Here is a 25,529-nt window from a genome sequence, read left to right as displayed (position 1 = left end):
GGGTGTTCCCGGTTCTACCCTCTGCCCCAAGAGGTGATTCTCCCCCCTCAGAGCTCTCCCTTTGCTTTGCTTGTCCCTTGCTTATGGATCTTAGCATTTTGGGTTTTGTTTCAGTGTGCCTGTCTACCTTACCAGCCAGTGAACTCCTCTAGGACAGGGCCCCATCTCCCTGGTCTCTGTGCCTGCAAGTGCCCAGCACGCAGTCCACACCAGCCAGCCTGTGCTGAACTCATGAACTTGGGGAAGACAGGTGCATTTATTATGTTTGGGGAGCGGAAGTAGGAAAGGACAGGAACCTCTGTAGCAGCAACTTGTTTTTCAGAGCAGAAACCTGCAGCGGGAATCTGAGGTTTCATTCAACGTTGTTCATCTGGAAAGAGTCAACATTCTTTATCACTCCCTTGACTAGAAAAACCCCACACTTGGGGGGGAATAGCTTCCAAAGCCACGTTCTTCTTGCTTTGGTAATTTTAGCTCATTCAGGGCTCAGGTCCCAGCTTGGCATTGTCGGTCCAAATAGATCACTTGCTCCAGAAACGCTTTGGAACTTCTACAAAGTTAGCAGCGAAGCAGGGGACTAGCCGATTTCATATGCAAAGATTGTTACATGTCATCAGTGGGAGACTGCCAACAAAAGGATTTATTTTTTTTTAAAGCGAGTGAAAACTTTTAATTTAGGTTTTGACATGTTCTGCTAATACACATTGGAGCAAAGATTGGAACTTGCCTGCTGTCATCTGTTGCAGATTCCACTGAAATGTTAACCATTGAAGGCTCAGTCTGATGTGATTTATCTTGTTGGAGAACCACAGATTTGTTACAACTAAATGGTATGTGCTACAGAGTACTTCAGAGTTCTGGTTCACAGGATGAAAGAAAAAAAATTGCCCCCAGGCAAGCTGAGGTCTTTCTCTTTTGTGTGGTGTTTTGTTATTCAAGAACATACTAGTTTTTATTTTTAAAAACACACCAGAAAAGTAGAGTTCAAATTTAGATCTTTGACTCCAAGATTAATTCTCTTTCCACTGTGCCTACCTGCTTGTCTTATAAACTCCTTAGAGAGACCGAGAGATGTGTGAACTCTTCATTTTAAAATGCTTACCAGAAAAGCATACATGCCCTGAAGAGGTTTTCTCTGATGTATTTAAGTTCTGCTGGTATTGAGTTATACTAGGTGGTCAGCCATATGCTGGAGGGAAATGCAGGAGGAATGGGCATTGTTTTTTGTTTCTGTTTTTTTGCCTTTAAGGACTAACTTACTAAATATTTATGAAGTGCTCACCAGGTTCCAGGTCCAGTGCTAAGAATTTCTATATACTCTGTCTACATCCCTATAAAATAGGGCTTCTTGTTTTACCTGGGAGAAGCAAGCTATTCAAACAGTGGTATAGCAGGTGCGATAGGTGCCAGGCAATGAACTGAATCTTCCCACGTACTCAGGGCTTGTGGAGAAGTGTGAGTCAGTTCATTCAAAAAGTGTGACACCTAAACTAAGGTGGCAGTGGTCATGATGGGTCTGAGAGGGATCAAGAAAGGAGAATCCATGGGACTTGGGAACAGCCTGGTTGTGGTGAGGAGGATGTGGTAATCTGGCCTCTCCTCCTCCGTGGGGAGCATTAGAAGAGTAGTTGGTTGGAAGAGATGATGAGTTTCGCTTGAGACAAGTTGAATCTTAGGGGCCTGTGGGACATCTGGGTGGATGCTCCAGGAGAGCAATTAGGCGTATGGCCAAGGTTCAGGACAGCACTCTGAAATTGGGCTGAAGATCCAAATGTGGAAGTCATTAGCCACAAGACTGGTGAGGTCACAGCAGGAGAGGGTGCAGAGTGAAGAATCATGCAAGGCAGAACTGTTCAGAACATCAGCTTTTAAGGGTACAGCTGAGGAAGAGCCCAAAAAAGGTGACTGGGAAGAAATAGAGATGGGCAGAGAATCGAGTAGTAACCAGGACAGAAGGGTGTCCTGAAAATCAAACTAAGAAAGAGTCTTTGGATCCCAGATCTAGGCTTGTTTTTCTCTTAACTACATACAACTACTTTTTCCTCAGAGCTATTGGTTAGACATAAGGACGGCTAAGTATATATAAGCAAGAGAAGAAAAGATTTGCATGGAGTATTTTGGTAGTTTTCAGTGTCTGAGTTTTGCCCCCAGTGCAGGAAGTATCAGGCCTGTTCTTTGGGGTCCAAAAAGCAGAGTTGGATGCAAAGAATGGAATTCATAGGAGTTGGTGGGAGCAATATGATATTAACAGAGAGAACGATGAACAACTAAAAGGGCTTCCAGCATGGTGATAAGCTCCTTATCACCGGAAGTGGCAAGTAGGTCAAGGATATTCTGGAATGGAATCCTGCTCTATGAGAGAATTTGGTTAGGGGACCTCTAGGTCACTTCCTTAAGTATCAAGGAGGAAGTGTTAGAGAATGAAAGAAGATGGGCTTTGAAGTCTGACTATCTGGGTTCAAATAGTGACTCTGGTACTTAGAACCTGTGTGACCTTGGGGAGATCAATTCACCTCTGAGTCTCAGGTGCTCAAGTGTGATGCAGGAATAGTAATCAGCTACTCACCCACTGGGTTACTTAGCAAGGTAATATGGAAAAGCGTCTGGCACACAGTAGGTACTCACTAAATATAGGCCGCTGTTAAGGACTATGGTAGCCAACGGTCCCTGAGAGAACAGCTTCCTTAGCTGTGGGTACTACTATTCGTGGAAAGGATTGATTTAGAGGAACAAGCACATGTAAGAAGCAGATACGTGTAAGTTTAACTTGTGTGTATTTTAAATCCTCCTAGGGCTTGGCTTCAGCATGAAAGGCTAGTCATCCCCCAGTATGTTTTGGCCCTTTGTGACCCTATGCTGGTGCTATTCATTACCCTGACAAATGAGCCAGCAGCCAAATGTGCCAAGGCCAGTGAGGCAGTGGGAGGGAGAGCAAGGAGACCTACTGAAACCTGGTTAGCAATTTCCTCTCCTCCTTCTTGAATGGCATCAGTGGGACATTTCTTCTAATGTGCCCACCTGGAGGGATGAGATCATCTATTCTTACCCTGTGCTGCACAGAAAAGAAACAGACCTGGATTTCCCTGTGACTGGTCAGCGGTCACAGAGCTGGAAGGACCCATCGAGGATTTCTAGTCTAGTCCCTGTGTTTCACGGAAGAGAAAACCAAAACAAGGTGCCCAATCAGCCATAGAGTTAGCCACAGAGCCAGGCCTCGAACCAGCATCTCCTGATTTCTTTCTGCTATACCAGAGCGGGCCCTCTTCTTTCTGGTCTCTTGACTGGATATAATCCTTGAAACTTGAGAATTTTGCCTGCCTTGGATTCTGTAAGAACAAACACCACAGTCTAGAAAATGCAGTGTGCGTGTCTTCTCTGTGGCATGTCTGTTTTTAATGCAAACATCGTAAGACTTTACAGGATTTTTGTACATATGAGAAACTTTAAACTTGCCTATAGATATTTTTAAGACAAGACCAACTTTTGTACAACATTTTATGTTTGGCCTTTCAGAATTTCACCCTAGCTAACAAACCCACACCACATTAAACTCTCTGATACTGGATTCTTTTAATTATCCAGCATGATTTTATGTGAGATGGGAGTCACGACAGTCCCTCTCCCATTTTAACTGTATGCTGCAAATCCTTCAGGGCTATCATCGCTTTTGAAGACAGACTTGCATTGCAATTCCTGTCCACCTGTCTGTTTTCTAAGACACTATTTGCTTGTTACTGTACCTCCACTTTAATGGGATGTCTCTTTCTCAAAGGTCAGTAACAGACACCAATGAAGAGTAGCTTCTTCCCTATTTTACGGCTTTGAATAAGGACTCTGAGGATTATGTAGAGCTGGGTGGATTTGATAAGCTTGCAGTTCAGGAGTCTGCCATCAAGTCAGATGGGACTTGTATAATGCCTAGTTCAATTTGGGAATTTATCACAACATTCTTCTGGGTGTAGGCAAGGTTTTAGGAGAAAGCAGGCACTCTGGAAGTTATATGGACATGCTCATCATTGTATATGTGCCTTGTAGTTCAGTTGAGGATATTTTAGCGACTTAACCATTTTTCTCTTGTTCCTATAGGATAATTACATGATATGAACAGGGAGGGCCTGAGTGTCGTGCAGACCTGATTGGAAATTGTTTCCACTGTATAATAGCTTTATGTCTTAGGCAAGCCATCTCACTTCCTTAAGCCTTGGTTTCTGCTTCAGTTGAATTCTCGGCGGATTAAGTATATTGATGTTAATAAAGAATTTGGCATGGGTTCTGGCACACAGTAGGTACTTAGTATTGTTGAATGGATGAATGAAATTAACTGACATCACAGCAGCTGCAGAGAAGGAGGAAATAGTTGATGCCCAAATCCTTGGTGGTTTTCTCTCCCCTGGAAACAAGAGAATTAGGCAGTCAGAATCAGTAAAGGTTGTCTCTTCAGAGGCTACATATTTGTTTGTTTACCTGAGAACTGATTATTTAGTCTTAAGCTTGGAACAGTTGCAAAGGCAGGTTGACTAGAGAGTTTTCCTCGTCCTTCTGAGTCCACTGCTGGTTCCTTTTGTGGTTTCCTGGAATTTGAAGCCAGAAGCACACCCCAAAGCCACATTAGAATGCTACATGAGGTTATTTGCTGCCTTAGATGATCCACACCACTGTTCACCTTCATTATTGTGACCAGTCAAGAGTTATAGCTTCTTGTCACCCTATGTTCAGTCTCCTCCTCACACCTCATCCATCTTGCTTGCCACTGCCACATTAATCTTCCCAAAACATCTCTTTCATCATGTCTCAGTCTGTGTCAGATACCCGCAGTGGTTCTTTTTGCCATGGGATAAAAGCCAAGCACATAACCCACAGGGATAGCCTCAGCACAGCTATTCATTGAACACCTGTGACAAGAAAGACACTGTGGTTGGTGTTTTATATGCACCATCTTTTGGAAAACAGTTTATCATTTCCATTTTATAGATCATGAAACTGAGACTCAGACAGGTTAAGTAGTGTGCCCAAGTTCCCACGGTTAGTATGTGGAAGAGACAGAATTCCAAACTAGGACCACCTCATTCAAATGACCATGCTGCTTTTATTAGATCCTGGGCCTCCCTCTCCCAACCATTTTTTCCACTTTTTGTGCTGACACTGATTATTCATTAATTTTCTGTAGCTCAGATATGGATGTGAGGTACTACCTTCAATCAGGATTAGGGTCAGGAAGGCCTGGAGACCCAGAGGTTTGCCCCATGTGTGGCAGCATCTCTCAGGAAGCCAAATCTTGCTTTCTGGTTGGGGTTCTTGGTACATTCTGGGTTGTAGTGGTCCAAACTGAGACCAGAGCTCAGTAAATGTGCACTGCCTACAGAAAAGGATGAATGGAGGCCCCAGGGCTTCCTGAGCCCTTATTCCTGGAGCACCAGTCAAGTTGGAGACTGATGAGCATTAGGATGGAACCAGGAAGTAGTTAGCTCCCAGGGGAGCCTCAGGATCTCCCTGGCCATATGTCCAGATCAGGAGGCATGGGGTTGGAAGGACTATCTGCTTCTGCTCCTTTCTGGAACTCACTCTTGTCATTTCAGACTTTACTGCTCAGCCTACCTTTTCAAAGAATCCATTTCAAGTCCTTAGGCCTGGCTACAACCTGTTTCTGTTATGTCTGGTGATGATCACTGCTGCTTTCTGGAGGCTTCCTGAGGACAGAGGCATCTGGAGATGCAGGAGAGCAGGAATAAAGTGGTCTTCTGCTTTGAACTTTGGGCTGGGGAATTTGGATGTTTTCATCTATGGCCACCATTCATTCATTCAACATTTATTCTGGTTCTGCATGTTATAGGCCTGTGTTTAGAAAGGGTAGAGCATGGGCTCTGGAGGTAGAGAGACTTAGAACAAATTCTGACTCTGCATCTTCCCATCTGGATGGCACTAAGCCTTCTTTGAGTCTCATCTCTTTTTTTGTGGGAAAAAAAATGTGGCTAATAATTGCAGGATTGTTGTGAGATGTAGTAATGTAAGTAAAGAGCCTTATGATGGTACCTGGTAGGTAGTAGACATGCTACAAGTGGTAGCCTATTTTTTAATTGAAGTCTAATAACATAAAATTCACTATTTAGACCATTTTAAAGTATGTACAAATCAGCAATTCTTAGTATATTTACAGTGTTCTGCAACCATCTTCACTATCTGATGACAGAACATTCTCATCACACACACACACACACACATGCAGAGAGAGAGAGAAAATCTCTGTTACCCATTAAGTGGTCACTTCTCATTGCCTCTTCCCCCTACGCCCCTGGCAAACATACTTTCTGTCTCTATGGATTTGCCTGTCCGGGTGTTTCACATACGTGGAACCAGACAACATGTGGCCTTTGTGTCTGGCTTTTCTCACTTAGCATAATGTTTTGCAGAATTCATCACGTTGTCGCTATCTGTCAGCACTTCATTTGTTTTTATGGTTGTGTAATATTCTATTGCATGGATATACCACATTTTTTTAATCCATTCACCAATTAATAGACAATTGGGTTGTCACCACCTTGTAGCCATTATGAATAATGTTGCTTATAAACATCCATGCACAAATTTTTGCTGGATATGTGTTGATTTCTCTTGGGTATATACCTAGGAGTGGAATTGCTTAGTCATATGATGGTCTTATATGTAACATTTGGAGGAACTGCCAGACTGTTTTCGACAGTGGCTGCCCCAGTTTACATTACCACCAGGAGTGAATGCAGGCTCCAGTTTCTCCACATCCTCTCATTGCTTGTTCTGTTTCTTCTCTCTTCCCTTCTGTTTTCTCATTATGGCCATCTTAGTGAGTGGATAGTTGTATCTCATGTGTTTGATTTGCGCTTCCCTAATGACTGATGATTGTGAGCACCTTTTCATAGGTTTATTGGTGTAGCCTCTTTTTAAAAATTATTCTTCCATTAAACATTTTTGTTTGATGATTCCCTGTTGTATGGCCAGGTCTAGGATTTGGGCCCTGCCCTGAGGTAACTCACACTCCAGTGGGGAAGGTTGACTTCAAACCAGATGATCTCAGCAGAGTAAGAAAATAAGCTACCTAGAGGTTTGTACAATGTGTATTGGGACCTTTGAGGAGGAAGGAGGAGGTGAATGGAGGCTGTGTGGAGTTTGCCAGGCAGACAAGAAAGGAGGGGGGCATTCCAGTTAGCTGGGCAAGCATGGAGCCTTGGGTATAGCTGGTGGGGGTGGGGCCTCAGGTAGAGAGTTGGAGCACCCCAGGCAGGCAGCTGGGCAGGTCTCCACCCCCAAAAGCAAACCTGCAGCAGGCTCTACCGAGCTTCGCCACCCACCATATATACAGACAGGGCTCTGTTGCTTTCAATGTACATTTACTCAGCTGATTTGATTCCCACTTGAGATACATACTCAAAGAGAAGAGAAAGAGAAAGAGAAGAATGACACTCACTGACATAGCAGCTTGCCTGACTTCTTATCCCACCAGTGGCAGGACTGGACTTGGAATCCGGGTTGCCCCACTCCTAGTTTTTTCCCCACACCTATTAGCTGGACCTCAGTTCTTCTTACCTTGGCATTCAAGGCCATTTACTCTCTAAGCTCCAACTGCCTTAACTTCTTTCCTCACCTCTTTTTTTCTGCCTGTTACTGAACCATGTTTAGTAACCATACCAGTCTGAATATTTTGCCAACATTCCTTTTTTAGTTTCTAGTCTTTGTCCCATTTGTGTGTTCCAAATTCTTGCCACCCTTTTTTTTTTTTAATGTTTTTATTTATTTTTGAGAGAGAGAGAGAGAGAGAGAGAGAGAGAGTATGTGTGCACACAAGCAGGGGAGGGGCAGAGAGAGAGAGGGAGACACGGAATCCAAAGTAGGCTCCAGGCTCCGAGCTATCAGCACAGAGCCTGACGCCAGGCTCGAACTCATGAACCATGAGATTATGACCTGAGCCGAAGTCGGACGCTTAACCGACTGAGCCACCCAGCTGCCTCCAGATTCTTATCACCCTTAAATGGCTATCCTTTTATGAAAACTGCCCAAATACCATTCACTCCACTCAGGTTCTTACTAGAACTTGATACAGAAGTGATCCTGGCCACTTCACAACATCCTGGCCAAGTGAGTGAGTCACAGATGAGGAAGCAGGATCAGAGAAGTAGAGTAACTCACTCAGTAAGTCAGTTGGTAAGGAGCCTAGCTCAAATGCTGCCTCTTCTCAAGCACCTACCATGGTTGCACTGACCAAAGTGATCTCCCTTGCCTCTGAAAACAGTTACTTCCCCCTTATTCAAACTCAGTATTGAAGATCTTGGATTATTGTTTTTTCAGTGGTTTTACTGTGTGTTCCCACAACTGGGTGCTCGTTCTCCATGTTCTGGGGCCCAGGCTAGATCTTGTAAGTGTATATTCTCAGGAAATGTTATGCTGAGGCATAGGAGAAAATGCCGTGGATGCTGGGTACAGGGTCTGAGTTCTCATACTATTCACGTTTTGACACTAACTTCTATAACCTTGCACAACAGTGAGCTCTCCAGAATGAGAATGTGAACTGTACTGCTATTCCTGTATCCCTGGGGCCTGATTGTTGAGTACACAGATATGTGGACTTCACCATTTGGAACCTCAGTCTCCTAATCTGCATTTTGAAAGGGTTGCATGAGATGACCTGAGGATTGTCCTCAGTGCAAATATTACCTAGTGTTGCACGTCTGAATGATTGCTTCTCTCCAACCAACATGATCCTGAGCTACACAGTTTCAGCTCAGGGAGGCAGAGGGTGGCTTGTCACTTCTAGTTTGGTGTCTCCATCTCAAACTTTTGCCCTTGAATTTATCAAACTGACAACTAGCTCAGAAGCTTTGCCCCAACACATCCAGAAGTCCTAACACCACCTTCTCATCCTCTGTGTCTGGCTTTTCACATGTGGAAACGCCCACCTACCCCATTTCAGCGTAACATCATTTGAAGCACTTTCTTTCGCTTTTATATTTTCACAGCTTTTTGACTTAGAGTCAACAATGATCTGTAGGAGGAAGAAGCTGTTGCTCTTTTAGAAAGACCACGGTCCCCACTGTTGTTCAGCCTAACTCATTGGATGTATTTTATAGGCACAAAGAGAACAAAAACAGGCCTTTCTTGTGAAAATAGAACCTGAGGATTGCTCCTCCAGTTAGTGGGAAAGGCCATTTTCACCTCTGCTCAGGCGGAGGGTGTTAACAAAGACTAGTCTTTTTTTCCCTGGGCAGGGCCCTCACACTCTATATCCTTCTTAAGTCATTCCTTTATTTTTAAAAATTGTATCTTTACTCACCTTATGCTTAAGGAGATAAAAATGATTCCGAGCATGTTGATAATGTCAGTTTTAGTGTTCTGTTTGTTGAGAGCCTGATGTGTACCAGGCAGTGTGCGGTGAGTTACGTAAATTAGTGGTGCCGTCCCTCCCCACTGCATTATAGAGCAGACACCTGAGCTCTGTGAGACTAAGGCTTCCCCCCTCCCTCCTTACCCTGCCACACAAGAGCTGAGGTTCCCAAAAAGGTCTCTCTGGTAACAGAGTCCCACTCCTCTCCAGCGGGGGCTCCCTTCCTAAGACTGTTTGGGAAGATGTGGCATTTGACTACATTCTAGAATAGTTGTGTGCTTATAAGCTTCCTTCTCAGCTTTACTAACAAGTTGTGAAGAGAGAAGCCTGGCTTGGGGGAAGTGTAAGAGCATGTTTAACACACACACATATGCATGCACACACACACACTCACACATAAAGACCCTCAGAGACTGTATTTAACCAGCTACCTGGCCACATGCCACATTCAGCATTGGGCAACATGCTAGAAAGTGAATTTGGGCTATAGCAGTGGGAACCTTTGAGAAATAAAAGAAACAGCAATCCCTAGAGTCTCAGTTCAAGCCAAGAACACAAGATCCCAAAGTATTTGCCACAAGGGGCCAGTTCCAGGCTCACGTTTCTACCTCTAGAACTCCCCTCTTTGAATTTTTACTTTTGATATCTACAGTGAAAGATAGATCTGGGAAATAAAGTTTGAAATCTGTGCAGGAGAAAAAAATCTAAATCTAAAGAAGTCTAAAATCTCTTTTGGATTATCTGAAGTTGAGTTTAAAGAATGAGAAAGTGAGGAGGAGTAATATCCCTTTGTATTTGTGTAGCACTTTACAGTGTGTGGTTCATTTTGGTGTGTATTATTATCACGTGTAAGCACTGGGTGAGATGCCAGAGGCCTGTTTCTCCCTCCTGGCTCTTCCTCAGACTCACATTTTGGGCAAACCCCTTCTGTCCTCTGGGTTTGAGTTCCCTCCTCTGTAGAATGAGAGTTGGACCAGTTGGTCACCAAGGCCCCTCAAACTCTGTCATTCTGTGATCTGATACCAGTAAAAAGGCAGTAAATGTTACTTGTTACTCTTCTCATATCTGTCTTACCTCAGCCTGTCCTATGTCGGGATTGTGGGGAGGCTCCACGAGAGGCCCCATGAGAGCCATCATCCCTTTCATGCTTATTGGCACCTGAGCTGGCAGAAAAACACGTCTTCCTGGGAATTCGCCTGGCTTAGAAAGATGGTGGTTGTCAAGGGCTCCATGTGCTAGTTTAGACCAAATAGAAGTCTAAGGGCCATTCCAGTTCCAAGATCCTGGAATTCATAAAAGGCCACCCTTTAAGGTATTCGTGGAGAAACCCCTAAGCCAAATCATTGGACACTATTTCAACACTTCGAATGGCAGTGCCTGTAGCATGTACCTTTGACCCTAGAGTTTGATCTGCACTGCTGCTTTTAGGAGCCCTGCATGCAGGAGGGACAGGTCTTGGGTTTGTTTGCTTTTCCTTTTTAACTGGTCTGGCCTCAGTCAGTCATTCTCTAGCATTTGCGATTATGGGTATTTTGAGCATTTTGACTCATAATGAACCTTGTTCTCTTGATATGCATTTTAGAAGACAAATCTGACCTTGAAAACAGTGTGATGCAGAAGAAAATAAAAATCCCCAAACTTTCTCTCAATCACGTAGAAGAAGATGGCGAGGTTAAAGATTATGGGGAAGAAGATTTACAGCTTAGACACATCAAGGTAACAAAATCTTTCCCCTTCTTTTGGACATATATGGGGGCATTTTCAGATTCTTGATAGCTAAAGAATTCCAGTCTGGCCTCTTCTCCCCATATAAATGTCCTCTGGCAATTTTTTCAGATTGGGAGAGTGTTGAGACAGCTAGTATGTGTGTGCCTTGCTGACCAACTGTCCAGGAGCCCTGACTCATGCTGTGCCACCATGCACCACCCCATTTGCCCCATCTAAGCAGTGTCATCCGCTGCTGAGGGTTTGGAATGGTGCATTCCTCTCTGGCCTACAACCGTGAGCTCCAGGAACATTAAACAGCCGTTCTTGGGCAGCAGTTCAGAGCCAGTCACTATCAGATTGCCCCAAACAGCAAAGGGTATAGATTCGATAGGAAGCAGAATGTACCAGGTGTACACAGAGGAGTTTGCAGGACCCTGGGCTGGAAGAAAATTTTTGCCTGAGGTTGCATTTCCTTTGATCTGCTTCCCAGGTGGTCTCCTCCAGCCTTCATTTGTAAAGTGAATGTCTTATTCAACAAGCCATATGTTTTTTCAGTACAATGGGTACCCCAGAGGCAGGGAGGAGAAAGAAGGCTGCCTTCCTCATTGACCATGTTTGGACATCGGACAAAAGGTCAAGTACATTCCCAAAGCATAGTCCAAGAGATGCAACTGAGTTCAGTTCATAAATTCATTGCACCCCTGCTATGGGCCTGGCTCTGTGCTGACCCCCGGGGTCATGAAGATTAGGCAGACACAGTCACTGCCCTTGATGTTCTCATAGTGTAGTGACGCAGTTATCTAAAGTGATCATTACAATTTTAGCAGATAAGTTCAGCTAAACTAGCAGCACCTTATCCCGATGGATAAAATGACAGGATAGGATTCTGTCATGTAACTGAATCTCAGAATCGTGTTGTTTTTGTTTCTTTTTTATTAAATACCCAGAAACTTACTGAGAAGTTAAGGCAGGCTTGACCTGACGCAGTTAATTTGTCTGGAATCCTGTGTCCTCAGTTGTCTGCACCTCCCACCAATGCCCGGATCAGGAGAGCTCCTAGCCCTCCTGCCATGAGTGAAGAATTCAGTTGGTCCTGTAACTCCCATTGCCCCTCAATGGAAGCTTTGTCTACTTGAGCTGGAATTTCCTCAGGCAGCCGAAACTCCAGCCCCTAGATAGTCCTGGATAATGTTCTTCTCAATGAACTGTCCTCTGTATACCCACTGTCTTGCTGAGCCTCAGCTTGGCAGGAGCCCAGGGAGAGGCTGACAGATGTGGGGGAAGGGGCCTCGTGCTGGAAGTTGGGCTCTAGGTTCTGGACCTGGCTCTGTCTGCAACTCATCACGTGACCCCAAGCATAGTCCTTCTCCTCTCTGAGCCTCAGTTTCCTCGCCTGGGAAATGAGGGAGTAAAGCTGAAAGGAACTTCCAGTGTTAGCATTCTTTGAACTTTTCAGTTATGTAAACATTTATCAAGCTGCTGCCAAATGCCAGTTCTGAGTAGGCAGTGGAGACACAGAGAAAATAAGGCATGGCTCCTGCCCTGGATTAGAACAGATTAGAGTTCTTAGCATCCTTCCCAACTAAAGCATTCTTGAGGAAAAGGTTACTGGTGGGATGCCCTTTGGTTTTTGTGTGTTGGGGAGGGTAGGTATTTTGTCTTGTTAAGTTTTTTTGTTTTTGCCTTTTATGTTTTTGTTCTCGAAGAGATTTGAGTGGTGACTCCCCTTGGGTTGTTTGGCCTGGCCTGATTTCTCACAGATTCTCCACCAATACCCACTGAACGCCCCCACCCCACCCCGTGAGCAAGTCACTGCACAGGCACTGTGGGTGGGGTAGGGGCTGGGGAATCGGGGAGGGTGGTCATGGTATAGTCCGCACCCAGGAGACAGAGTGATGGAATGGAAAAAGCACTGGCCCGAGAAACCAGAGTCCTTGGTCTGCCACCATACGACTGTGTGATCTTGGGCAAGACCCTTCCCCGCTCTGAATCTGCCCCATTTGTACAATGAAAGGCTTTGACTAAGTGTTTGCACAGGTTTCTCCAAGCACTGATGTTCTGTGGTTCTGTGATTCTAGGATTGTCTGGGGAAATATTGAGCCGCAGTCCAAGAAAGTCCCAGCTGCCCTTGCCTGAACTGATTCTCGTTGTCCTACACAGAGACCCGAGGGGCGGAAGCCGAGCGAAGTGGCGCATAAGAGCATTGAGGCAGTGGTGGCCCGGCTGGAGAAGCAGAACGGCCTGAGCCTGGGCCACAGCACGTGTCCAGAGGAGGTCTTCGTGGAGGCCTCGCCGGGCACAGAGGACATGGACAGTCTGGAGGACGCTGTCGTGCCCCGGGCTCTGTATGAGGAGCTGCTGCGCAACTACCAGCAGCAGCAGGAGGAGATGCGCCACCTCCAGCAGGAGCTGGAGCGGACTCGGAGGCAGCTGGTCCAGCAGGCCAAGAAGCTCAAGGAATACGGGGCTCTCGTGTCTGAAATGAAGGAGCTCCGTGACCTCAACCGGAGGCTCCAGGACGTGCTGCTCCTGAGGCTTGGCAGTGGTGAGTGCCCCAGCAGGCCACCGACCACTCCATGCGGGGGGGATGCCTTGCGCAGCCCTTCTTCAAGGAGGGCACAGGGGAGACGTAGGCTCGGGAAGGGCAGGGGCTTGGCTCAGCAGGCACCACGGGGTCAAGCCGCTCCCCTCCCGCAGTGAGTCCGATAAGAGCTTCAGAGTGCCACGGCCTTAGCCACCTACAGCACAGTGGGGAACGCTGAGAGGTGTGGCGCGGAGAACAGGGGCCGACAGAGTATCTGCCACCGCTCATCCATGCATTCGTTCAGCGAGAGGCAATGCCAGGGGTTGTCGGAAACATCTCCCCAGCAGTTTCTGTACCGTGAGGAGAACTAGAAATTGCCCTAAGAGCATGGTACTTAACATGGTACCACATTAAGTCAGAAAGTGCTAAATGCCACGGGAGGGATATGGATAAAGTGATAGAGTTCAAGGGATGGAGAAGTTGTTTATAACCAAGAGAGACTTCAGGAAGGAGGTGGACCTTGAAGCAGGCCTTGAAGGGTGGGGGTGTCTCAAGGCACAAGAGGAGGCAGAGGGCAGCAGCCACTGAGGACGAGAAAGCACCCGGAACATGCTAAAAAGAGATATGGCACATGTAGTTTGAGGACAGGTGGTTAAAGACCTTGAAAACCATGCCAGCTTGAAGTGTTGGACTTGTTTGGGAAGGAATGAGAGACGCCGAAAGGCTTGGAGGGTCTAGAGGCACATGACCTTAGGAGGATTGATACAAAGATGTAGAAAACTCCTTTGGTTTGCTCGCAGAAGAACTTAAGAGGATCTTAATGCTGCAAGTGCTAGTAACAAACCAGGTTTTTAGGTTTTCCTACCTAACGTGGTTTGAAAGTAGGAATCGGGAGATTTGAAAGGTGGCAGCCTTGACAGCAATGAGAAATGACTGCCTAGTAGAGAGAACAAGACGGAAACCCTCTCTCAAACACAAGAATCCAGGATGGTAAAAGCTATAGGCCAGTCAGTATTGCAGAAACCAGTGAAACACTGGTTCATAGCCTCCACATCCCCAGAGGACAATCATTAACAACCCCATGTCAGTGTTTTCTGCCTAAACATGGAAGTAATCTAGTCTGCAAACATAAGTTCTATTCCCAAAGTTTAAATCAAATATAATTTTGTACTCAAGAAGGAAGACTTGTGTTATCTAGATAATAGATTTGTATGTAAAGCCTCATTCATTTGTCTTTGATGTTTAGATAAATGTGCTCTTACCCTACCTTACTTATATTTATAGGCACCTTTTATATCGTCAAGTGTGTCCCCAAGGCAGTGTCTCAGTAGATCTTCAGAATGGCTCAGGGAGGCAGCTGAGAGGCCTTTCCCTGCAGTTGTCACAGAGAAGGAAATTGAGGTTAGGACTTACCCAGAGTCTCTGGGGAGGCAGAGACAGAGCTCATGTCAGACCAAGGGCCCTGACTCCTGGACCGGTAATTTCCTCACCTTCCAACTCTGCCTTGGCCTTGGCCCTTCTCCCAAGTCGTAGCTTGTGACACTAAAGGTCACATGGGGTGTACAACCTAAGGAGATACTAGAATTCTATATAAAAATAAAACCATAAAGAGAAACTCTAACTATAAAATTTGTAAAAGCATTGTTGGTCTTGGAGTGGGATGGGGATGGGGAAAGAACTGGAATTTTCAGAGAAAAAAAGTGTTTCCCAGTCCTCAAATGAATAATTTTTATTTTCATTGCACTCAATGTGCTACACCTTTTGTAAACTTCTTGTGGGGAAAATGCACACTAACAACAAAAACTCTCCACACTGTTTTCAACTCCTAGGGAAACTGCCTGTTTTGTATGATTATGAACTGAACTTAAGCTCCAGAAACCACTCCAAGCCTCTGGAGCAATAAGACCTACATTTTGCATCATTATATGCCTCTTTAGTCTTAAAACACTTAGACAAACTTGACCTCAGCCATAGTTACAGTGCGTTGAACTTTCCCAGCTCTCCTACCCCACAGGTCTTAAATGCCATCATAAGGACCAGTGGCTGGCTCTTCCCCGATCAGAGTCACCATTGTCTCCATAGTGGACAGGCTAAGTATAAATCAGCGCAAACTACAAGTTTGTGTGGAGCACCCACCACCTGCAGTGCCCTGTGCTCTAAGGGTCATGGGCATCCTGGAGCACCACACTGATAGCCCCTGACGTGTGAAAGCTTAAAGTCCATTGATTAGCACTTGTTAAATGGAGAATGATAATGTGCCAAGTTCTAAGACAAACCCACAAGAATATAATAGAAGGGTTTCTACCCTAAGGGGAGTTTGTATATTTTCATGGATATCGTCTAGTCTTTGGAACCAGCCAGGCCTGGATTCAGACCTAGCTTCCCTACTTCCCAACTCTGGCTTCGGGAAGCTTCTTTCCTTCTTTCCTTCTTCCCTTTCTTCCTTCCTTCCTTCCCTCCTTCCTTCCGTTACTCACTGGTATCCTGCTGTGTGCCAAGCATTTTGCCTAGCGGTAAGAGTTTAATATATTTAAGATATAGCCCTTGCCCTCTGCCCTTGAAGAGGTCAAAGTTTGATGAAGGAGACAGCCACTGACACAAATATGACAACACAGGGCATAAATGTCACCATAGGGACAAAAGCACATGGGGCTATGGGACTATAGAAGAGGAGTACCCACAGAATTTGGGGAGGTTGGGGAAGAAAGACTTCCTGAGGGAAAGTACATCTAAGCGGAGGCCTGAAGGGTGAATTTTTGTTATCCAGGCATGAGCGAGTGGGTGGGAAGAATGAGGAGCAATCTACACAGAGAGTACCTCTCTGAGCCTTGATGTTCTCATCTGTAAAATGGAAATAATAACATCCCCCTCACAGCCTTGTGACACAGGGCATAGTGCTTATGTTCTGGTTGGTGCTCACTTATTGTCAGCTTCTTTTTCACACCGTTTAGTGGAGGGGCTAAGGAAGGGTCCAGTTTAATTTTTAACGCTCTCTCCCCCTCTACCTCCCCTAACTAGTAATTGGCTATATGACCTTGAGCAGGTTAACTATCTTCTCTACCTGTCAGAGTCTCCTGTTATAGAAAATAAAAGGTTGTGTACATATATGTATACATATATGTACACATACACATACACATATACACTTACACATATGTTCCCTTACTCAGTCAGGCAGCTAACATTGACCATATGCTTTCTGAGCCTAGGGGCCTGGGGAGTACAAAGAAGACTAAGAGGTTGGAAGTTGGGGTGTGGGTAGTGATGGAGGAAAACATGTAAGCATGTAGTTGAAATGCAGTATAATGAGTCCTGGGGGAGAGACTAGCCTAGCGTTTGAAGGTGGAGCTCTCTTGGTGAGTCTGGGAAGACAGCCCCTGCTGTAACAGCTCCTCGTCTGTACACACCGTCAAGAAACCGGTAACATGGCAGATAAGAGCCAAAGAGTGACTAAGGCCTTCTTTGTTTCTTGGCTTCACATGTTCTCTGAAAGCAGCATCCTGAGCTCTTCCATCCTTGAGCCTCTGGGCCTGCCTCAAGCATTGTTCTTAGAGGCCTGTCCTTGCATATTTTCTCCTGTCCACCTTGCCTGGGGACCCAGCTCAACAGCCTTTGTCCAGCTTGAGTGTTGAATCATCTACACCATAACAGGCAGATTCAGAGGCAAGAAAGCCAACAGGTCAAGGATGCTCAGTTTTAAAAGGAAAGCTCCCTGCTCAGAAGAATCATTGCTGACTCCCCCAGCCACAGAGGTTCTGCAGGTGGTAGATGGGAAGAGGCAGAGAGCAGGAGGCTGGCCCCTTGAGCCTGATGGAGACCTCAGAGTGGTGAATGGCCCTCTAGCAGTCAGGAGTTGTAATGGTGCACCTGGTGGAGGTCGAGGGAGAATGATAGAGGACAGCAGCAAGATGCTATAAGAAGATGTTTCAGAGACTGCCCTGGTGGCTCACTTTTTCATGTGTACATTTATTAATTCTTCTTTCATTCATTCCACAAATACACAGAAGCTGGATTTAATAGGAAAGTCTCAGAAGCTGGATTTAATAGGAAAGAGTCTCTGGAGTCCTGAGAAAGCTTATCTAGGATATGGACTGGTGTCCTCATGTTGCTGATGAGGAAATAAGCCCAGAAAGTGTCACAGGCCGATTCCCAGGGGTCTCTTGACACCTAGTGCTGTGTGCCTCTCTCTGAGCCCTCACCCACATGGCCTTCTTTAGCCCTTGGACTTCATTGTCATGGATATGGAGGTGACTCCTTGGCCCCTGCCCCCTCCCCCCCACAAAGAACATCTTCTCTGTGAAACAGAACTTTCTGTGATCTTAGCATAGGAAGTAGCCCTCTCTGCTCAGAAGGAACCCCACTGTCCTATCCTGAGGGTCTCTCCTCTCAGGGTCTCTGTGATAACATCAAAATTAAATGAGGAAGCAAATGTAAAGAATAAAGCACTGTGACCAGCATATTGTGTTTAATAAATGCCAGTCTCTTTTTCCTTTTCTGCCCTTTTTTACCCACCCTCTCCCAAAGAAGTAAATGCTGAAGACATACAAAGCACACAGATAATTCCAGTTGGTAAAGTGCAGATTTATTTGTGCATTTATTCATTACTTACATTCATTCAACAATTATTTATTGAGGGCATGCTTTGTGCCAGGACTGCATTAGGTGCCAGGAATATAGAAACAAACAAGACAGTCTCTTTTTTAAATATTAACAAGTATTTATGCGTAGTATTTATTAAACTGGAGCTTGGCAGACTCAGAATTCCAAGGGCTTGAGGAGAAACACACAGGGGAAGGCAACTGCAAGGGGGAGCTTTGGCGTAGGAGAAAGAGTAAACCCTAGGGTCTCTCTTGGGTTATCCTCTGCTACATTCTTTGTCCTTCGAGGTCAAAGACAAAAGCTTAGATATTGTCCTCAGTATTAGCACCACAAGTGCCTCTCAGATAGTTACATTCATTTTGGTGTGACTCAGGGAATGTTAGTCCAGCTAAAGCTGGAAAGGGCTCTGTGAGGAATAGAGAGAGGAGGGTGTAATCACTGCCTCCGAGATGCACACACAATCCAGCGGGGAGCACAGACCCGTACACAACAGGACACCAAGCAGAACAAAACAAGTGCTGTGATTGCACGAGGTAGGCTTATAATGGTTTTAGATTTGGGGTGTGCTTTGTCAGGGAATGTAGGTGGATATGATAAATTCTGGCCAGAAAGAGGCATAGATAATAAGCATAATAATAGTAATTCACATATGTGTGACACTTCACAGGTTTCAAAGCACCTTGACATTTTTATGTCATTGGACTATTGCGATAGCCTTATTGCGAGGCCAGGTAAGGTTGATTATCTCCATTTGAGCGAGGAGAAGCAAAAAGAAGAGGTAATGTCCCTGTTGGCCAGATCACAAGCTGGTTGAAATTTTTGAAGGGGAAAGCCATTGTGGTCTGCAAATCTGTCTTGGCTCTTTAGAGCTAGGTTTCTATCACCTCTGTTCCCCTCTGGGCTCATGCCTTGTGTTTTGTCCAAAGTCCGTTAAAATACCAGCTTTGATCTTTAAAATCCTTTGCAGTCCGAGCTGGATTCTTTAAGCACAGGTCTCTGATGGTGCCTTTGAAAAGGCAGCTAATGTCAGCCAAATGCCTCCTGCTGGCCTTACCCCTGTGCTGGAGGCAGCCTGGGCTTTGGCAATAGATATTACTTGGGTTTGAATCTCAGCTCTCTGGTTCAGTACCCATGCAACTTCAAGTAAATGACTGAGCCTTTCTCAGCCTCTGTTTTCTCCTCTTTGAGATGGATATCTTAATGCCTACCACATACCAGGAGAGCCAACTTGGTCATTAAGAGCCTGCATGGGCCCAGAGGTCTGGAATACTGGGGTTTTGAACCCTGGCTTTTCCATGGTCTGATTTGTTACCTTGGGCAAGTTACTTAACTTTCTGGGCCTTAGTTTCCTCATCTGTAAAGCAGAGTCGATGGTAATAGTAACCATTAGGGTTCTTATGAGGATTAAGTGAGCAAATGCATGTTAAGACCTGTGTCCAGGGGCTAGCACATAGTCAGTGCTCAGTGGGGCCAGCATATATGATGTAGGATCATTTGAGGATACATGTGGGATAATGTTTGTATGATGCTTGGCATATCATAGACTCTTCATTGTCCAGCAGAACACAGGTATGGTTGTCTCCTGGAGATTGCTACTGCCTCTTGTAAGTCCTCCAAAATCACATTTGAATAGTCCATTTTACAACTTTGCCCGGCCTTGATCTCAAGCTTACTGGTGTGTAGTTTATATAATTCTCCCTCCACTCACTTTTCCTAGGCAGAATTCCATCTTCCCATCCCCAGTCCTCAACCACTCCTTTTGACCCCCTCAATCCTTCAGATTAGCACTTCATGGCTCAGTTTCCCCTTTGCCAGGGCTCTCCTTCTGGGGCCTGTTCATCTCAGGACACTTTTCCACCTCCTTCAGCCTCAGTGTGTTCTCACCAAAAACAGGAACACTCACAGAAGTTGGGTACTGAGGGAGGCCGACGAGGATGGGTTTGTGTATCCCCACTGCAAAGGTGGATCCATAGGAGATCCGCAAGCTGCCAGCTGCCTCAGTGGGTGGTGGAGTGGGGCCAAAACCACTGTGCCCTGTGCCTCCTCAACTTGGATAACAGGAAAAGATCTAGCAGTGAGAACTGGAATTGTTTCTCTTAAAGATATAGGTTATCTTCTCTACTTTGAAGGGCCTTTTGCACCACTGACTGAAAGATTATCCACAATTCCTCCCAGATTGTTTTAAGAACAGATTTCAGAGTGGCAGGACACTTCAGAACGCTCCTTCTTCTCCCTGGAGTTCATTTTTCTGGGGGGCTGAGAGATAAGTCCAGGCTGTCCCTCTGTTACCTGCTTGGGGAGCCAGAACACGTAGGAGCTGCTGGACTTTTCTTCACTGCCAGAATAGGAATGTGCTTTCCTCTTAGAACAAGGCTTTGCCTGATGGTCATTGCCTTTGGTGTGGCTGTGTGGCAGGCTTGTTCCCTGCTGGATTTGCCAATCAGAGGAAATGGAGGTAGGAAAGGGCTCCTTACAGACAAGAGCTTGCCTCTCTGAACATCTGCTTTGGGCTTGACATTAGGTGCTTGTCATATTTAAAACAGCCTCTGCAGTAGATAGGATCATCAACTGAGGCCCAAAGAGTAGGCTCAGAGAGATTAAGTAGCTTTCCTGAGGCTACACAACCAGTAGATGGTGAAACCAGCTTTCAAATTGAGGCCTATCTCCCTTTCCCATCCACCAGGTAGGCCGAGCCCACAGGCACCCAGACCCTGTGTTTCTACAGCGGCCGTGTCACTCCTGCCTTCATGATTAGACCTCCTTTGTGTGCTGCAGTGGATTCTGGGACTGATGAACCCTTGAGCTATTGGATGGAAGTAGTTTTTATAGAAATTATCTCTTTAAATGAGAGCCCAGTCCAACCCCTCACCCCCATCTTGTAGATGGGAAAACTGAGGACTAGAGAGGGGCCAGGACATGCCTCGGCAATATGGAATCTGAACAAATTCATCATAATGAAGCAGCAGAAGGTTAATATTGAGCCAAGATGGATGAATGGAATCATTCTGGTCACCGGGGTTCTACAGGGCCCAGAGTCTGGCCATACTCTCTCTCCATTACTGTTCCAGGCAGCTGAGTTTGGTTGGAGGTAATTCTTAAAGTTGCAGCACCCTAGTCCTATAGGGAGTCCCAGAATTCACTTAGTGTACCCCCTACATGGGACAGGAAGCCTTGTGTAGCCTCCTTGCCTCCTGAAACATCCCTCTAGACACAGGAAGCTCACTCACTGCCTTCCAGTGCAGCCCATTCCATTATTGGATGGTTCTGACTGTAGGGAAACATATTTGTACAAGAACATTTATTAGACTCTTCCTTTGTCCCAGGCCCTATGCTGGGCACAGGGAAATCAAATAGCTAAGACCCTGGAACTGCCTTAAAAAGTCACAGTCTCATCAGCAGATGGGTAGAATCCAGTGTGAGCCTTGCTGTGCTCCTGGGCTCTCCAGGCACTGGAAGAAGATATAGAGGAAGGCTCAGGAGATAACTGGGGCAGGGGTACCGTAGGTGGCTGGGGAAGGCCCCCAGATGAGGAACTAGTTAGGTTCACCCAAAGGAAGAGGAAGAGAACAGTACCTCAGGCAACAGGACAGCCTGAACAAAGACTTGGCGTTAATGAGAGAAGCTGGCTCTCTCAAGTAGGTTCTGGCTGGACCGCACAGTGAAGAGGTAGATAGGAAGGAGTGCGTGTCTGGCAGGGCAGACTCATGCTGTTCTGCACATTCCTGCCGTTTGGATGCTTATCTGGGCCCAGATGGTTGGGTGGAGAAGGAAGTGGTAGAACCACAGATGAAGAACCAACCCAGTTTTGACTGCCCCACCAGCTGGCGGAAGATAGGCTCAGAGCTCCTGGGGGGTGAGATGAATCCTGGGGACACTCCCTCATCCTGCCCCCCATGGAGTTCTTCACAGACTGCTCCCCCATGCCCCAGGAAGGTCAGAGATGAACTGGGGGTCCCACAGAATGGGTATTATGTGACAAGCCTGTGAAATCTGAAAAGTGCAGTTAGCTGAGGAGGTGTAGAGTAGTGGAAAGAGCAGGTCTTTGGAGCTAACAGCCCAGAATTGGAGTACTCACCCCCTGTGCAACTTTTGGCAAATTATTTTACCACTCTGAGCCTCTACAGAGATAATAAGATCCATTTTTCAGGACTTCCATGAGGATTAAATTCTTTCATTCAACACATGTTCAATGACTGATGTGCACCAGAGACATTGTACTGGGTGCTGGGGAGATAGCAGTGAGCCAAGGTCCATGGCTGACCTTGGAGTTGCCATCTAGCCAGGGGGATATGAAACAAATAATTACTTGACATCAGTGTGAAAAATACTGCAGAGATTTTTTTTTAAAAAGAGATTTTGGCATAAGGCATATAACAAAGAAGACGTTCAGTAGGCATTGGTGAGGTTCGCAGAGATAAGCAAATAAGTCATTTGAAATAGGCATCTGCAGTTCCTCAGAGTGGGACCCCCATGACTGGGAACCTGGGCCCTCGCCTGCCATGCCTTACTGGGTTTCCGCCCCATGGTGAGGGGATGCTCACAGGTCCTTCCCAGCTCTGCTGCTCTGTGGTTCTGACTCCCAAGGAGGAGACCCCACTGTGGGGACATCCATGTGAGCCGCAGGGACTTGCCAATCTGGTATTGAGGGCTCTACCGGCTTCTCCTGCCTCTGCCCAGCAAAGCCTGCCCCGACCCTCACTCACAGAAGGCATTGGGAAAATCAGGAGTGAGGGGGAGAAGGACCCAAAGAGCCACTATTTACTGTGATCCCATCCCCTGCCTGACTGCCCCTCCACCTTCCCCAGACCTCGTCACACATCAGTGCTCCAGCCAGAGCTCACCTCCCCCTGAAGCTTCCCAGGGTCACCAAGTCAGTAGTGACCTTTCCCTCCCCAGACTGGTGGACTTGTGCAGATCGTTAGGCTGCCAACTTCCTGGCTGGTCAGGGAGCCTTGATTATGTGCCACTTGCCTTCACTGGATGGGGATAACTCCTCGCCCAGCCGTTTGCTCCCAATGAGTTCCTGCCCATCCATCCTCCAGACCCCAGCACACAAGTATGTGGCTGTCTTTCTGAAGCCCTCCTAGCATCCTCCAGGTGGAGCATCCCTTCCTTTGCTTTTGTTCCCAAGTCTTCATCCTTACCCTTGTCAACCACATGGGGTGGTGACCTGTTGCCTGTTTTTGTCACCACTGGGCTGTGAGCCAATCAGGGCCATCTAGCCTAGTACTGGCACTTAGTAGGTGCTTAGTAGATTCTCACTGAAGGAATGAGACCAGATAGGTCCCCACCGTCACTGGAAGCATAAATATGGGGCAAAAAAAAACCCAGATGTGTAGTGACAATAGCAGGTGAAAGTGGCCGATACCTTTCGTGAAAAAAATGATAGGGCCCATAGGGATCCGCCTGCCCAGCTCTGGACCATGTCCCCTGCCTCTTTCCAAGGCTCTTGTGCACCTCCTTCACTGTTGCATAGCTCTTCCCATGCTTAAGTCTTTAAACAGAGTGGAATCCTCTTTCTTCTACCCAATCCAGTGTGCCTCTGTGCCACAGTAGGTGTTCCGAATGCATGTAAGAATTTTGACTTGATTGACTTTGCATTTAGGAAGAAACTGGAATTATACCTGTAGCAGAGACACTTCCTGTTCACTGGCAGAAGTAAATGGAAGGATTAAGTATGTTTTAAGAAAAGTCTAATATTATTAGCCCATCTGTTACTCAGAAATGGTATTTACTGTTCAAACATATACACATATTTTGAAGAAATGGACGACTTCTGAACCTCCTGGAAGTCACACAAGCATTAACTTTTTAGAAAGTTTTCAAGAAGAACAGCATTAGTCTAATTTAAGCCAGACAAAACCAGAAAGATATAATTTCATTTATTCGTTGTGCCAATGTTTATCAAGCCGCTTTCTCTGTGCCATGATTCCCATTTTATGGAAGAGGCCCCTGGGGCTTAAAGAGGTCAAATAAATAACAGAACCTGGACTTGCACCTGGTTTTCTAACTAAATCCAGTGCTTGTCTGTCAAATCACAGCTATTTGTATGCAAAGAAATGGAGTTTCACATGTAAAATTCTCAACTTCTCCAGAACTGGGGCATGCTGTATTTTCTCCTGGTCCCCAGTGCCTTACAGGGTCCAGATCTGGGTATGCGTTCAGGGATTGCATACTGAATGGGTTCCTGAATGACTGAATGAAAAGACAAGTACTACCTTTTATGCTTTTGTAAAAGCTTCCCTTACCCAGCTGAGAGGCGTCTCTTCATGGAAGGTGTATTTTCCCCAAAATAAACCTGAAGTAGATCAAAGGGCCTTTTTTTTTCTTTTTAATTCCTACTCTTCCCACAAAGTGAAAAAAGTTCCTTTGTTACTTAAAATATCTGCACCAGATCGTACAATGCTGTCTCTTAGCACAAGTGCTTATTATTGTGGCTAATTTGGTCACATGTGTTTGAAGGAGAACAATGCCTCAGAAATTTTTAAAAGCAAAACAGCAATCTGAGGCATTTGTTGTAATGAGATGTAAATTGCCAACATCGGTAGTAGAACCGGCTAAAATTTGCAATGAAATGTTTTTCTCCCCCCCTCCCTTAAATTAAAAGCACTAGAGGCCCTCCCTCTTCTCCCCAAAGAAATCATACGCTTTTTTTTTTTTTTTTTTTGTCCCTTTTCTCTTGGATTCTGTAATACGGAACACCCTGCTTTACTCCCGGATTCATTCTTTTGTTTATCTGCCATTTCCTGATCCTCTGTTTTGTGCCTGCCTCGGTGCTGGACTCTTCCAGAGGCATTATCAGCTTGCATGGTGGCTATTGGTAATCCACATTTTGCAGGTAGGAAAGCTGAGGCACAGAGGGGTGAGGTGATTTGTCTGAGGTTATGCAGCTGTGATTTACCCCCAGTTCCCTTGAGGAACCCCTTCCAAGATGTGCCTTTGGCTGGTCTGCTCTCCGGGCTGAGGCTGAGGAGCCAGGTACCTTCTGTGTACAGTACTGAAGACGGGGCAGCTGCAGAGAGCAGTACTGACACCTGGCAGCCTCCGGATGCTCCACGGTGCTGACGGACAATGGGAGGAAATAGTTTTCCCTGGGAGCCAGAAGATCCCAGTGCGGCGGTCCCTGAGGAGATCGGCAGGAGCCCGAGGGAGCGTGGGTGTGCCGTGGAGTGCCAGGACGGACTCTGTGCACCAAGGCCATGGTTTAGTGGTGGGCTAACTGAAGCACCCAGGAATAACTTGTGTTTGAAGGAGGTGGAGCAGGGGTGAGCACTGTTTACCGAGTACCCAGTCTGCACCAGACTCTGGCGTAATCATTTCATATATATGGTCAACTCACTGAATCTTCAG

At 46.0% G+C, this 25,529-nt stretch overlaps 1 protein-coding gene across 9 annotated transcripts in view; it reads left to right on the top strand.

The window, feature by feature from the left end:
- LOC123597854 (BEN domain-containing protein 5) overlaps positions 1-25,529 on the top strand; it is a 1,446,709-nt gene that overhangs the window by 1,197,064 nt on the left and 224,116 nt on the right. For 5 of the 9 annotated variants that reach the window (XR_006712284.1, XM_045477300.1, XM_045477306.1 and 2 more), the window contains 2 exons: positions 10,932-11,065; positions 13,217-13,601. The exons of the other annotated variants lie outside the window; for them this stretch is intronic. Coding sequence is in view for 4 of the 5 variants with exons in the window: in XM_045477300.1 (XP_045333256.1) it covers positions 10,932-11,065; positions 13,217-13,601 (519 nt within the window). In the remaining variant the exon portion in view is untranslated. The remainder of the gene's footprint in view (positions 1-10,931; positions 11,066-13,216; positions 13,602-25,529) is intronic. 9 annotated transcript variants of the gene reach the window in all.

The sequence above is a fragment of the Leopardus geoffroyi genome, chromosome C1 (assembly GCF_018350155.1).
Source record: "Leopardus geoffroyi isolate Oge1 chromosome C1, O.geoffroyi_Oge1_pat1.0, whole genome shotgun sequence".
Taxonomy (NCBI): domain Eukaryota; kingdom Metazoa; phylum Chordata; class Mammalia; order Carnivora; family Felidae; genus Leopardus; species Leopardus geoffroyi.
This window is presented reverse-complemented; position numbering and strand designations above follow the sequence as displayed.